This window comes from Dreissena polymorpha, chromosome 16 (assembly GCF_020536995.1).
Source record: "Dreissena polymorpha isolate Duluth1 chromosome 16, UMN_Dpol_1.0, whole genome shotgun sequence".
Lineage (NCBI taxonomy): Eukaryota > Metazoa > Mollusca > Bivalvia > Myida > Dreissenidae > Dreissena > Dreissena polymorpha.
The window spans coordinates 21015547-21030814 of record NC_068370.1 but is presented as its reverse complement, the minus strand read 5'-3'; the positions used below and the strand labels follow the sequence as shown (position 1 = coordinate 21030814).

General features: G+C 34.8%; 1 protein-coding gene across 7 annotated transcripts in view; it reads left to right on the top strand.

The window, feature by feature from the left end:
* Positions 1–8684, top strand: part of LOC127861939 (uncharacterized) — an 80926-nt gene extending 72242 nt beyond the window's left edge. For 6 of the 7 annotated variants that reach the window (XM_052400688.1, XM_052400692.1, XM_052400691.1 and 3 more), the window contains one exon: positions 3472–8684. In XM_052400688.1, coding sequence (XP_052256648.1) covers positions 3472–4410 — 939 coding nt within the window. In that variant the 3' untranslated portion in view covers positions 4411–8684. The remainder of the gene's footprint in view (positions 1–3471) is intronic. The other variant, XM_052400695.1, reaches the window with a different exon arrangement.
* The last annotated feature ends 6584 nt before the right edge of the window (positions 8685–15268 follow it).

Here is a 15268-nt window from a genome sequence, read left to right as displayed (position 1 = left end):
TGCTGGTGTATATATGATCAAATTGTATTGTCTGCTGCTGTTTATATGATCACATCATAGTATCTGCTGGTGTTTATATGATGACATCATATTGTCTGCTGGTGTTAATATGATCATATCGTTTTGTCTGCTGGTGTTTATATGATCACATTGTAATGTCTGCTGGTGTTTATATGATCATATTGTATAGTCTGCTGGTGTTTATATGATCACATCGTATTATCTGCTGGTGTTTATATGATCACATCGTATTATCTGCCGGTGTTTATAAGAGCACATCATATTATCTGCTGGTGTTTATATGATCACATTGTATTATTTGCTAGTGTTTATATGATCATATCCTATTGTCTGCTTGTGTTTATATGATCACATTTTATTGTCTGCTGGTGTTTATATGATCACATCGTATTATCTGCTGGTGTTTATATGGTCACATCGTATTATCTGCTGGTGTTTATATGATCACATCGTATTGTCTGCTGGTGTTTATATGATCACATCATATTGTCTGCTGGTGTTTATATGATCATATTTTATTGTCTGTTGGTGTTTATATGATCACATCGTATAGCCGGCTGGTGTTTATATGATCACATTGTATTGTCTGCTTGTGTTCATATGATCACATAGTATTGTCTGCTGGTGTTTATATGAACTTATCGCCTTGTCTGCTGGTGTTTATATGATCACATTATATTGTTTGATGGTGTTTATATGATCATATTTTAGTGTCTGCTGGTGTTAATATGATCACGTCATATTGTCTGCTGGTGTTTATATGATCATATTGTAGTGTCTGCTGGTGTTTATATGATCACGTCATATTGTTTGCTGGTGTATATATGATCAAATTGTATTGTCTGCTGCTGTTTATATGATCACATCATATTATCTGCTGGTGTTTATATGATCACATCATATGGTCTGCTGGTGTTTATATGATAACATCATATTGTCTGCTGGTGTTAATATGATCATATCGTATTGTCTGCTGGTGTTTATATGATCATATTGTATTGTCTGCTGGTGTTTATATGATCATATTGTATTGTCTGCTGGTGTTTATAGGATCACATCGTATTATCTGCTGATGTTTATATGATCACATCATATTGTCTGTTGGTGTTTATATGATCACATCATATTGTCTGCTGGTGTTTATATGATCATATTGTATTGTCTGCTGGTGTTTATATGATCACATCGTATAGCCGGCTGGTGTTAATATGATCACATTGTATTGTCTGCTTGTGTTTATATGATCACATAGTATTATCTGCTGGTGTTTACATGATCACATAGTATTGTCTGCTGGTGTTTATATGATCACAGCGTATTATCTGCTTGTGTTTATATGATCACATTGTATTGTGTGCTGGTGTTTATATGATCACATTGTATTGTCTGCTGGTGTTTATATTATCATATTGTAATGTATTGTCTGCTGGTGTTTATATGGTCATATCGTATTGTCTGCTGGTGTTTATATGATCACATCATATTATCTGCTGGTGTTTATATGATCACATCGTATTGTCTGCTGGTGTTTATATGATCACATCCTATTGTCTGCTGGTGTTTATATGATCACATCGTATTATCTGCTGGTGTTTATATGATCACATTGTATTGTCTGCTTGTGTTTATATGATCATATTGTAATGTATTGTCTGCTGGTGTTTATATGATCACATCGTATAGCCGGCTGGTGTTAATATGATCACATTGTATTGTCTGCTTGTGTTTATATGATCACATAGTATTATCTGCTGGTGTTTACATGATCACATAGTATTGTCTGCTGGTGTTTATATGATCACAGCGTATTATCTGCTTGTGTTTATATGATCACATTGTATTGTGTGCTGGTGTTTATATGATCACATTGTATTGTCTGCTGGTGTTTATATTATCATATTGTAATGTATTGTCTGCTGGTGTTTATATGGTCATATCGTATTGTCTGCTGGTGTTTATATGATCACATCATATTATCTGCTGGTGTTTATATGATCACATCGTATTGTCTGCTGGTGTTTATATGATCACATCCTATTGTCTGCTGGTGTTTACATGATCACATCGTATTATCTGCTTGTGTTTATATGATCACATCGTATTATCTGCTGGTGTTTATATGATCATATTGTATTGTCTGCTGGTGTTTATATGATCACATCGTATTATCTGCTGGTGTTTATATGATCACATTGTTTTTTCTGCTTGTGTTTATATGATCACATTGTATTGTCTGCTGGTGTTTATATGATCAGATCGTATTGTCTTCTGGTGTTTATATGATCATATTGTATTGTCTGCTTGTGTTTATATGATCACATTGTATTGTCTGCTTGTGTTTATATGATCACATCATATTGTCTGCTGGTGTTTATATTATCACATCATATTGTCTGCTGGTGTTTATATGATCACATTGTATTGTCTGCTGGTGTTTATATGGTCACATCGAATTATCTGCTGGTGTTTATATGATCACATCATATTATCTGCTGGTGTTTATATGATCAGATCGTATTGTCTGCTTGTGTTTATATGATCACCTTGTATTTTCTGCTCGTGTTTATATGATCACATTGTTTTGTCTGCTCGTGTTTATATGATCACATCATATTGTGTGCTGGTGTTTATATGATCACATTGTATTGTCTGCTGGTGTTTATATGGTCACATCATATTGTCTTCTGGTGTTTATATGATCAAATTGTATTGTCTGCTGGTGTTTATATGATCACATCGTATTGTCTGCTGGTGTTTATATGATCACATCGTATAGCCGGCTGGTGTTTATATGATCACATCGTATTGTCTGCTGGTGTTTATATGATCACATCATATTGTCTGCTGGTGTTTATATGATCACATCATATTGTGTGCTGGTGTTTATATGATCACATCATATCTACTGGTGTTTATATGATCACATCATATTGTCTGCTGGTGTTTATATGATCATATTGTATTTCTGCTGGTGTTTATATGATCACATTGTATTGTCTGCTGGTGTTTATATGATTACACGGTATTGTCTGCTGGTGTTTATATGATCATAGTGTATTATTGTCTGCTTGTGTTTATATGATCACATACTATTGTCTGCTGGTGTTTATATTATCACATTGTATTGTCTGCTGGTGTTTATATGATCACATCGTATTGTCTGCTGGTGTTTATATGATCATATTGTATTATTGTCTGCTTGTGTTTATATGATCACATACTATTGTCTGCTGGTGTTTATATTATCACATTGTATTGTCTGGTGGTGTTTATATGATCACATTGTATTGTCTGCTGGTGTTTATATTATCACATCGTATTGTCTGCTGGTGTTTATATGATCACATTGTATAGTCCACTGGTGTTTATATGATCACATCGTATTGTCTGCTGGTATTTATATGCTCAGTTATGATTTTCTGCTGACAATACATGTCTGATTATTTGCAGATCAATGGTTCCAGTGATCTCCTGTACTCAGACAGGGAACCAGGATTTGAATTGGTGGAGAGGTCAGGGGGACAGTCAAACCATGGCTTTGCTGTAGCAATTGACGAGAATTTTCACAGCGCTGACACAATTCAGGATAATAAGGACACCCCTGGAGGGTGTCAGCCTCTGGACGATGTTCGTGCTCCAGTGCAGTCTGGGAAGGACAATCATACTAGATCTCAAGGTGCCGGGGAGTCAGCAGTGAACCTGGATGTTGTAGTGGATACTGGAGACAGCGGGTCAGGTAAAGACAATCTAGCAGAGGAACTCACTGCCAGTCCTGCACTGTCTGGTGCTGCAACTGCTGATAAAGACTCTGATATGGACTCTGACACTACCTCTGTTGTTGATTCCCAAAGTCAATATTTTGGGTCGGAATATAATTCATGCCCTTATAGAAATCCTGAAAACATTTCATTGGATAGCTCAGCTTTCAGTGAAATATGTGTATCCAATAGCTTCAGGCCTGAAGATTTTATAGACTCTCCATTGATTAGCCAGACTGAGCTAGAGTTAAAGGATGAGATGTGTGATACTTTTGTAAACTTTGGTTTCAAAAAAGAAGAAATGACACAACACATTTCAGTTGTTCATGATACTCACTCTGGTGCCATCCAAGGTCTGTCTGAGTTGTCATCTATAGTAAGAGAGCCCCCAGTGGTCGTTGGCAGTGGTCACAGTGGCCTGAAGAGTTCTGGGGACAGTGTCACCTCCTACTCCATAGCATGCACCCCTGAGGGAGGGGGCAGGGAGCGGAAGGAGTCTGATGATTCGGGACATTTCTCTCAACAGAATGCAAACTCACCAATACCTGACTTCAAAATTGACCTAGACCCACTAATTGGGAAAAGCACAAAAATTGAACTGAATTCAAATATTGGAAACACACAATTCTAATAGGTTTTTGTTATAATGTGTGTGTTGGTCTAGGTCATTTTTGATTTTCATATACATAAGAAGTGATCATGAGATTATTAGTTGGGCCTAAGTCATTATCATAATGCTCTGTATTTCTTCTCCAGGCAGTACATTGAGATTCAGTTTTATTTTATTTGTGTTATGCCTTGAATGATTTATTTTAAAATGTACAAACTACACCCTCCTAGCTGCTCTTTAAGTAAAATATATTGATTTGATAGTGCCAAAATGATAGCAGTAAGCTGTGTTTTAAAGTTTCTGTGAACTGAACTGTGGTAATTTTATCAGATGTGCCATATTATATTGTATATATGCAGGGCCTTATTGTCATGCACTTTAACACAAGGACACAGGTGTGTATGTTTTTTATGACTCAGTTGAAAAAGTATATGCTTCTTTCACATTTAATTGATTCATGTAAATAATCTATCTTTGGTGAATGTTAAAGAAAAAATTATGCTTTATATGTATAGTTTGCAAATTACTGACAGGCATGAAATTGTACTTGTTATTTTGTATTTAAAGTAAGGCCTATATATTAAGTGTATTCATAACATTAGGACAAGTAGCAATTAACAAATACCTCCAGATATATGGCAAATCCACATCATACCATGTGCCTAAAGTATGTGTAATTATTGTGTTGTATGATTGACTTACCATGACAACTATGTTGCCAAAACAGCAGAGTGTCACTTGTTGCTGCTTGTTTCATTCTTTTTTGTTCACAATAACAACAAACTACTCCACAGCTCTTGTAAAAGAAGTCCTTGGTATCACAAACTGGACCATAGGCCCTTATGTGTGAAATTGTTTGATACTCATATTGGATTGTCAACAAATATGGGGGGTTTTATGCCCCCTTTTCGAAGAAAAGGTGGCATATAGTGATAGGACTGTCCTTCTGTCTGTCTTTCCGTCACACTTTGCGTCTTACACACACGTCTTAGGTTTAGAAAAATGCTCATAACTTCTATGTCCCTTGAGATATAACCTTCATATTTGGTATTCATGTGTATATGGACAAGGCCTTTCCATACGCACAAAAAGTTTGACCCCTGTGACCTTGACATTGAACTTAGGGTCTGCGTTTAGGTTTCAAAATCTGCGTTTAGGTTTCGAAAAATGCTCATTACTTCTATGTCCCTTGAGATATAACCTTCATATTTGGTATGCATGTGTATATGGACAAGGCCTTTCCATACGCACACAAACTTTTACCCCTGTGACCTTGACCTTAAACTTAGGGTCCGCGTTTAGGTTTCGAAATCCGCGTTTAGGTTTCGAAAAATGCTCATAACTTCTATGTCCCTTGAGATATAACCTTCATATTTGGTATGCATGTGTATACGGACAAAGCCTTTCCATACGCACAACATTTTTTACCCCTGTGACCTTGACCTTGAACTTAGGGTCCGCGTTTAGGTTTCGAAATCTGCGATTAGGTTTCGAAATATGCTAATAACTTCTATGTCCCTTGAGATATAACCTTCATATTTGGTATGCATGTGTATATGGACAAGGCCTTTCCATACGCACAAAAATTTTCACCCCTGTGACCTTGACCTTGAAGTTAGGGTCCGCGTTTAGGTTTCGAAATCTGTGTTTAGGTTTTGAAAAATGCTCATAACTTCTATGTCCCTCGAGATATAACCTTCATATTTGGTATGCATGTGTATACAGACAAGGCCTTTCCATACGCACACAAATTTTGACCCCTTTGACCTTGACCTTGAACTTAGGGTCCGCGTTTAGGTTTCGAAATCTGTGTTGAGGTTTCGAAAAAAGCTCATAACTTCTATCAAACGTTTATAGGGGGCATAAGTCATCCTATGGTGACAGCTCTTGTAATTATATTAGATTATAAAAGATGATATTCTAAACACGTATATTAAGTGTAAATTTACACATATTTTGTTCGATTTATAGATACAGTTTGGATGCTTTCATTATGCCAATACTGCAGTTGAAATTACCATGTACTGCACTCTGATGACTGCAGTGGTCTACTTGTCTGAATATTTCAGGTTTGTGGTATTAAAACTTTAAAATGTTCTTTGCATGAACATGACATAGATTGATACATGACATAGGTTGATGCATGACATGTGTACTCTCCTTTTTTGCTGCTCTTTAAAGCTTGTGTCGAAAAATAGCATTACTCAATGATTGATGCATAGTTAACAATATCAAATAATGTGTTCATTAATTATTAATTGCGCTAAATGTAATGAATGTGCAATGTCTCCTTGTGACATTTGTTTGCTGGAGATTATAAATAAGTGGTTCATATCATTGGAATTTAAATGCTATGTACAGAAATGAATGTGCAATTTCTCTTTTTGAATTTTGTCAGCAGGAGATAGTTTATTGTTGTTTAATACTTGTGGTGCAACTTCTTTAGGAAAACAATTGGAACATGAACCAATTACTTGTTTTCTAATGTTGATTTAATACTGTAAATACTCGCTCATAAGCCAAGATATGTCTTCTTTAAAAATTGTTTAAAATGAAAGTCGCAACTTATGAGGCATATCGCTACTTGATGTTATGGTTGTTAGTTGTTGTTGTAGCAGTGAAAACTCTTTGATTTATTACACAGACAATCAGAATTTTCATGTAAGCAGTTTCTAAGAGTCAGTGGTATTAATACCAATTTCACAAATTTTCTCAATCTTTGTGAATTGACTGTTTGATGTAATCAAAATAAAGCCAATTCCATGAAGTTTCTTATCTAGAAGCCATCAAATAGCACCTTTGGCGCCAACCAAATAGAATCATGTGTTTTTAACTCATTGTCAATCTTCAAGTGATGTTACAGCACCACAATAGGGTATTTTGATTGATTAATGTTATCGTATAAAGTGGAAATTTTTTACTGCTTTAATATCTGGATTTTGTTATTTGAAAAAAAAAACGAAATTGGATTGTTATGCCATTGAATCTGACAATCAAATTAGTGAAGTGGTAATTTTTCTGTCAATTAATGACCCGGATTCTCATTTTCCCTTTTTTGTAATTTCTACACCAGCTATGAAATGAACATTCACACAATGGCAAATGTTCGGACCGTTGTATGCGTTTGTAAATAGGTGACTCTCAAGTTAATAATATTTGTGCTAGTTAATAAAACTGGTGTTCGTGTGTTCACTTGCTTGTAGAGGTCTGGTGTTCAAACCCTAGGGCAGACACTTAAACAAATGTTTTTACTTTTTGTTATAATGATTTAAAACTATTCAAAACATTACATTGTTGTATATAAATTTGTTACACGATATTTGTCAAACATTAATCTGTGAACGTGTCCTTTAACAGTATGTGCAGTCAGCATAAATTTTAAGCACTTACAAGAAAGGGGCTTGATTGTTTATTTTCATCTCTTTATTTTGTTTTTGATCATATTTTAATCTATCATCTGATCATTGTATAAAAGTATTTTATCATACAACCTCATTGATATCTGCTTGATATAACGTTGCCTGATATATCTTTTCATATCATGGTCAACAGGAAGTTGAGGATTGTCATTTTACTCCAAATCAACTATAAAGTAATCATTTTTAGTAAAATCGAATCAGATTCAACGAAACAAACATTTGATACCAAGATGTTATATATTTCAAACACAACATGCAACACAAAACAGCAAAAAACATGTTTTACAAATATTAAGCGCGAGTGGTCATGACGTCATTATTAACACGTCAAACAACGAAAGTCATATTCTTTCCCGCTAAAACTGCAGCTTTTATGTGATTTTTTCATTATTTCTTTAAAATCGGGGACGTAGAGGTATGATAAACAGAAAAACAGGTTACTGCCTGATCTCTTTGTTATATATCAACTCGGCACGAATAAAATAACGGCTCGGCAAGCCTCGCCGTAATATTATTCTAAGCCTTGCCTGATATATTACAAAAAGATCAGGCAGTCGATCTAACCTGTTATTCTCTATGTATCAATGTTTTACCTTGTGTAAGCAGTTGTTCAATATTCTGAACATAACTCATTAATGAGTTTCGCTTCCGTATGGTAAGAAATTACTAAGGGTGTATATCCCATACACCATCCGTTACTAACAGTGCTACTAAGAATACTGCAAACAATTGGTGCCTTGTCATATTGTGTTCAATGATTTTGTTTCTAGATATTTTTCATTAAATGTTGATTACTAATGAATAAATCAAAGCATTGGATCAATGTTAATTTTGATAAATGTTATACATGTAATAATAAAGAAAAGCAACCTATTACTTCTCTTGTTTGTTGTTGGTAAGACACTGTCATGCATAGTTTAAATTATTATACCTCACTTTTATTTACAATGCTAAACTCCCATAGGCCATCGTGACAAAGAAATACTGTCAGACCCAGCGGTAATAAATTTACTGTCCAAAATATACTGTATCCCGCTGCCATAGCAATCACGTGCCACCAGCGGGAAAAAAATTTACTGACAAAAAATACTGTATCCCGCTGCCTTAGCAATCACGTGCGGAATGGTCGAAAATTATACTGTCCCATTCGCGCATGCGCAGTACGCAGTTTTGCGTGTCCGTTGTATGGATAATTAAAATATCGATTGCAGCTGAAACTGTGCTGTAGAATAGATTAATGACATTATTTAAGCTTTGACAGGAGTCAAAAAGAAAATCAATTTAGTATAAACGACACGCTTACCTCAAAGGCAACTTTAATCAAATGCTAATAACAATAAAGTTACAACGAGTGTCTGTTCTTAAGGTGTTATGCATGACAAACACACAATCCGAAATACGTTTTGGATTCGTTCGATGCTTTAAACAAATATTTTACTGTTAAAAAAAACCACCACGTGCATATTGTTGTCCCAAAATGTTTCGTCACCGAAATGACGTCACACAAGTACGTCATAATTTGCGTAATCAAGTGATGAAAATAAAATACGGAAAGCTGGTTCTGTAATACTGTATATTTTTAAAGAAATAATTGACGACTTAGAAAATTGATGGGATAAATTGATTACTTAGTCGGTGCCGAATAAAGCGAAGTTCATTTTGCTCTGCCCGTAAATCTGAACCACTCAACATATTAATGGTTGTTCATTGCTGAAATTAAATTCAATTATTGAATATTAAAACTGTTCATGGTTCATATAAATTGTTCATGTTTGAATAGTTTATTCGGTATAATAAAATAAATATTACATGTTTGACAGGGTGACAGTAAATTTGTCAACTTTCGGAAAAATACTGTCAACCTTGGCTTCGCCTCGGTTGACAGTATTTCCTCAAGTTGACAAATTTACTGTCACCCTGTCAGCCATGTAATATTTATATACTGTTATGACTTCCAGGAAACTATGGACAGAAAGTTAAGATTGTATATCCCAATAAAATCTTTAGATTAATATGAATCTACAATCTGAACTATACAGTTATATACTTCATCATAGCTCGAGGTACATGTAGATATCCACCTGGTGCAAGGTGCCTGATTGAAAAAAATGCCACTAAATTGATATTGACCTAATAAAATGATGCTCGATATAATATAAGGTATATGATCGGTAACTTTATATCATTTGATATCGGAGGGCAGGTATAAAACCCGGAAATGGAGACTGCCGAGATAACGCGAGATTTAGGGTTCGGGGGGGGGGGGTGAGGGGGGGTTCTGCCAGTATTCGCTCTACATGACACACCTTACCTATCAGCTATATTGACTTTATAAATAGAATAAAAGCGATAAATTGCCGATTTATTTCTAATAAAAACAATCATTATTTCTATTTTAACGTTCAACGACCATCTGCTCAATAATAGTTCAGTACCATTGTAATTAACGGCGCGTAATTAACTACTGACAAAAATAACAAAATCATACCTTAATTACTGTACTGTGTGCAGAAACCTGTCAGAAATTAAAGCAACCCTTGACTATTATAATTGTTGATTGCAAGTACATTTAAACCCACCCACATATTAAAAAATAAACATTTTATTATATTAGCTCATTTTTCTAAATTTTCAGAAATAACAAGAGTGCCAAACTGTCACAAGATACGCCCGTTCGAAGGTTTTGGACACCATGCTCAATGCTTGAAAGTGTCCTCAAGACCTAGTTATTGACCCGGCATGACCCATATTTGAACTTGACCTAGATATCACTTAGATGTAACATCTGACTAAATTTGGTGAAGATCAGATGAAAACTACTTCAATTAAAGAGCGGACAACATGCTTAATGCTTGAAATGCACTATGTGACCTCGTTTTTGACCCGGCATGACCCATGTTCGAACTTGACCCACATATCATCTAGACACAACTTCTGACCAAATTAGGTGAAGATCAGATGAAAACTACTTCAATTAGAGAGCGGACACCATGCTAAATGCTTGAAATGCACTAAGTAACCTCGTGACCTAGTTTTTGACCCGGCATGACCCATATTTGAACTTGACCTACATATCATCTAGACACAACTTCTGACCAAATTTGGTGAAGATCGGATGAATACAATTTGAATTAGAGTCCGGACAAAGTGGCGCCGTTGAAAATGCACTAATTGACCCTATGACCTAGCTTTTGACCCGGCATGACCCATATTCGAACTTGGCCTATATATCAACTAGATGCAACTGCTGACCAAGTTTGGTGAAGATCGGATGAATACAATTTGAAATAGAGTCCGGACAAAGTGGCCCCTTTGAAAATGCACTTATTGACCCTATGACCTAGTTTTTGACCCGGCATGACCCATATTCGAACTTGGCCTAGATATCAACTAGATGCAACTGCTGACCAAGTTTGGTGAAGATCGGATGAATACAATTTGAAATAGAGTCCGGACAAAGTGGCCCCTTTGAAAATGCACTTATTGACCCTATGACCTAGTTTTTGACCCGGCATGACCCATATTCGAACTTGGCCTAGATATCAACTAGATGCAACTGCTGACCAAGTTTGGTGAAGATCGGATGAATACAATTTGAATTAGAGTCCGGACAAAGTGATGCCTTCCGCCCGCCGCCCGCCGCCCGCCCGCCGCCAAGGGGTTTCACATAATACGTCCCGTATTTTATACGGGCGTATAAAAACCAATTGGTATTTGCACATTTCAGTGCACATGAGACTACTTTATTGTTAAATATGTTTGATTTGTAAATTGTATAATAATCTTTATAGTTTTATTAGTATGATGCAAGCCTAACTTGTGCTTTTAAAATACATAAAAATCAAATTGTTAACAACTATAATATTATTTAAGATCATTATTAAGCAAAAGTAAGTCCCCAATTCCAAGCTTACCCTGGCCAGCTAAACCGGTAGAGTGCTGATCTCCGACTCACTCATGGGTTGGTAAGTTTAAGCCTCAACTCGGGTTCATCTCTTAGAAATAATTACACCTTAGGCTACCCCGTCTGTAACCAAAATTGCAGTTGAGGGTCACCGTCATACATGTATCAAATACAATGTATGTGCTTATGTTAACATTTCCTGAAGATTCAACCACTGAGCAGGATTACTAAGTTAACCCATTTTATTAATGAAAAAAATTAAATATACTATTAGATGTATCCAAAAAGACAAACCAACTAGTACCTACTAGTACTATCATAAGGAACATCATCCATTAACCATCTATACTTCAAGGTCTTTTGGCTCTGCTACATCAACAGGAATTAGCGTTTGGTTAATGTTTTCTGTGTAAATCATAGCGATTACAATTTATAATATTTCATCCCAACAACAAAATCTTTACAATGAAAGTAAACATTTTACAGTCAGGTTTTACTTCTATAAGGTTAAAAACTAAATAGTGAATCAGTTTTTGAGATGAGCTTGTACCAAACACACACACAAGCTCCTGCACATACACACACTTTTATGAGCAAGTTTTTGGAGTGTCACAGTTATTGCTTGTTGGAATGTCTCAGACTAACCAGCATATACAAGCAGTCTTCACTTTAGCATTTTTGAACAACTAGCGGCAGCCCGAATTTGTATGCATTAAATTTAATAGAACAGATTACAATACCCGCTAGCCCGACTATATGAATCTGGAAATTTTAATAGCCCAAATTTAATACATATCACTAGCCCCGGGCTGTCTGGCTAGTGGTAAGCGTCAAGACTGTAAAAGCAATAATAATTCTTCAAACATAGATACTTATCTTGCTTTGAACAAATCTGCCATGACGGGTAGTTAATTGGGATAGCCCAACACACAACCAGTTAAGGATGACTGTGATGCAGGTGAAAGTTTCACCCATATGGATATTTAGCCAATGGATATTTGACAAGGGACACGTATTTTAATTCGAAGTAAATGTTTTCTTAGAAGTGTTAATTTTCAGGTCAACACATCACATGTTATGTTAAATGATTACATGACAACATTGGATGTGTAGCAACTTAATCCAACATCCACTTGAATATATTTCTGAATGTGTAGGATATTTTTTAATGTAAGGGTATGAAGTAGACACACATCTAAAGTATCTTTATTTTATTTTTTTCAAAGAACATAGTTATGTAACTGTGATGATGTATAATATTAATTGCAAGAGTTAATACAAAGACCTATAGATAACACAGATTGGAAACTTCGCGCCTTATCGGGCTATCTCTCGGCTATCTTATCGGGTCACGTGGTCGAGAAACCGATAAGTACACTGAGGATCAGCAGACGATTTATTCCATGAATCAATCGGAGTAGTCCGGAGATAGCCGGTGTATCACGATTGCGATAAGAAAGCAATAAGAAGATAAGAAGTCAGTAGCAACGGCTACGATTATCGAGCAAAGTTATGCGAAAATGTTACGGCGCTATGAAAGGCGGCTGTAAAATAAAATTTCATAGAAACATGGGTAATTATGTTTTTTTTAAAATAAAATCTCCATTTTATTTACCTACAATAAGAATTTATAATGCCGCGATCGTTGAAGAAATAGCGCTAAGAACTTCCAAATCGCGGCGAGAATGCTGTTGAATAGTTTATTTGAAAGGCTTTTGCTGATAAAATATTCTTGTATAATTTGGTATTTCAAACAGGTAAAACCTTATAAAATATTATTATTTCAAAACGGATAGATATATGTGGACACATAGATCTAGGTCTCTGATTAAAACAACATTACAGTATAATAAATGCTATGATCGTTCGATCCAAAAACGGTTTCAGTAGACTTATTTCAATATTGATTGTGTAGATTTTTTCAATTGTTTAATTCTCTTTTTATTTAGATCTTATTCATGAGTTATAGGTTATTAAAGTTTTGTTTGTAATCCAGTTTTTTTTTCTTTTGGTAATTAAATTAAGCTTTCAGTATCGTGGGCTAGGATTTCGCGAAAAGAAAAAAACAACAACATTTCACGCGCGTGTTAATCGTCGGATCAATTAGCGAACTGAAGAAGATGCTTTGTGGGTTTTTCTTTATTCTTGAGAATTAATTAAAAGAAGGGATCCTAACTTCAATTATCAGTTTGCGTTGTTGATTGATTTTAATTGTGTGATCAGTGGCCGCGGCCGGCGAATTATAGTCATCTCACAGTTTTTGATTGTGTTTTAATAGTAATCTCACAGCTATCTATTAAAATATGTTTGTATATTAACTTGCATGTGTAACATTGACAGGAAAACTGGTAATACTAATAAGATATTAAATGAGAATTTAAACCCATACATTGTACTTTCATCTTGTTTTTTATTCATACCAAGATAAACATATTACCCAGAATAAAAATCTTATTTCTTCGATTAAGGTGAATAATGACGAAGTTTTTCACAATGAACCAAAGCACCTTTGACGACATGTGTGTATAATAGGGTAAAAGAGCTTAAAATTGTACCATCTTTGTACAAAGCCAAAATCCTTTAAAATGAACATTTTCCTCCAGTTTAGTTTATTCATACCTAGATTAACATATCACCAAGCATAAAAATCTGACTTAATCTATTTGGGATGAAAAATGAAAAAGTTTATCAAAAAGAACAAAAACATGTTTGACAGCAATCTTGTACAACAGAAGAAAAGAGCTTAAAATTGTACCAACATTGTATAAGGCCAAATACTTTAAATTGATTATTTTCTTCTGGTTTGTTTAAATCTATACTTAGATTGACATCTTGCCTAGCATAAAAATCTTACTTCAACGATATGGGATGAGGTTGAAGATGGGATGAGAACTAGAAAAGTTTTTCAAAAAGAAACAAACCACTTTGGCGACAGGTGTGAAAAATGACTGAATGGAATAACAGTATAAAATAGTACAAATTGTACAAATGCAAAATTCTTAAAAATACCTCATTTTCATCTACTTTTTATAAATCATACATAGATTAACATCTCACCTAGCATACAAATCTTATGTTATCAATATGTGATGCTTAATGAAGATGTTTAAAAAAAATGCTTCGGGCATTTCAATTTTTCAAAAATTATCGAAAATGAACGAATCCAGTGTTCTCTTTCAAATTCCGATAAATTAATAATTAATTAGAATAACAACTACCAAAACCTAAAGAATTATCAAATCAGAAAATAAATACTTATTTTTATTCGCACAAAAAATATTCAATATGTCTTTTTTCGGCGACCGACTTTGCTCACTACGCGAAGTTCGTAACGTTGCGCTTTCAGACATTCAATTTCATTGCTCTGCAAACTGACAACCGAGCGCTAAAAACACTAATTAACACATCAAGATTGTTAATAACAATATCAATATAATATAAACTACCAGATCATGCTCAGAATACCCTACGACAACAAATATTAACGACTTATTACGAAGAATAATTGATTGCTTTATAACAAAATGGCCGACAGTAGCTGGAAGAGGGAAGAATC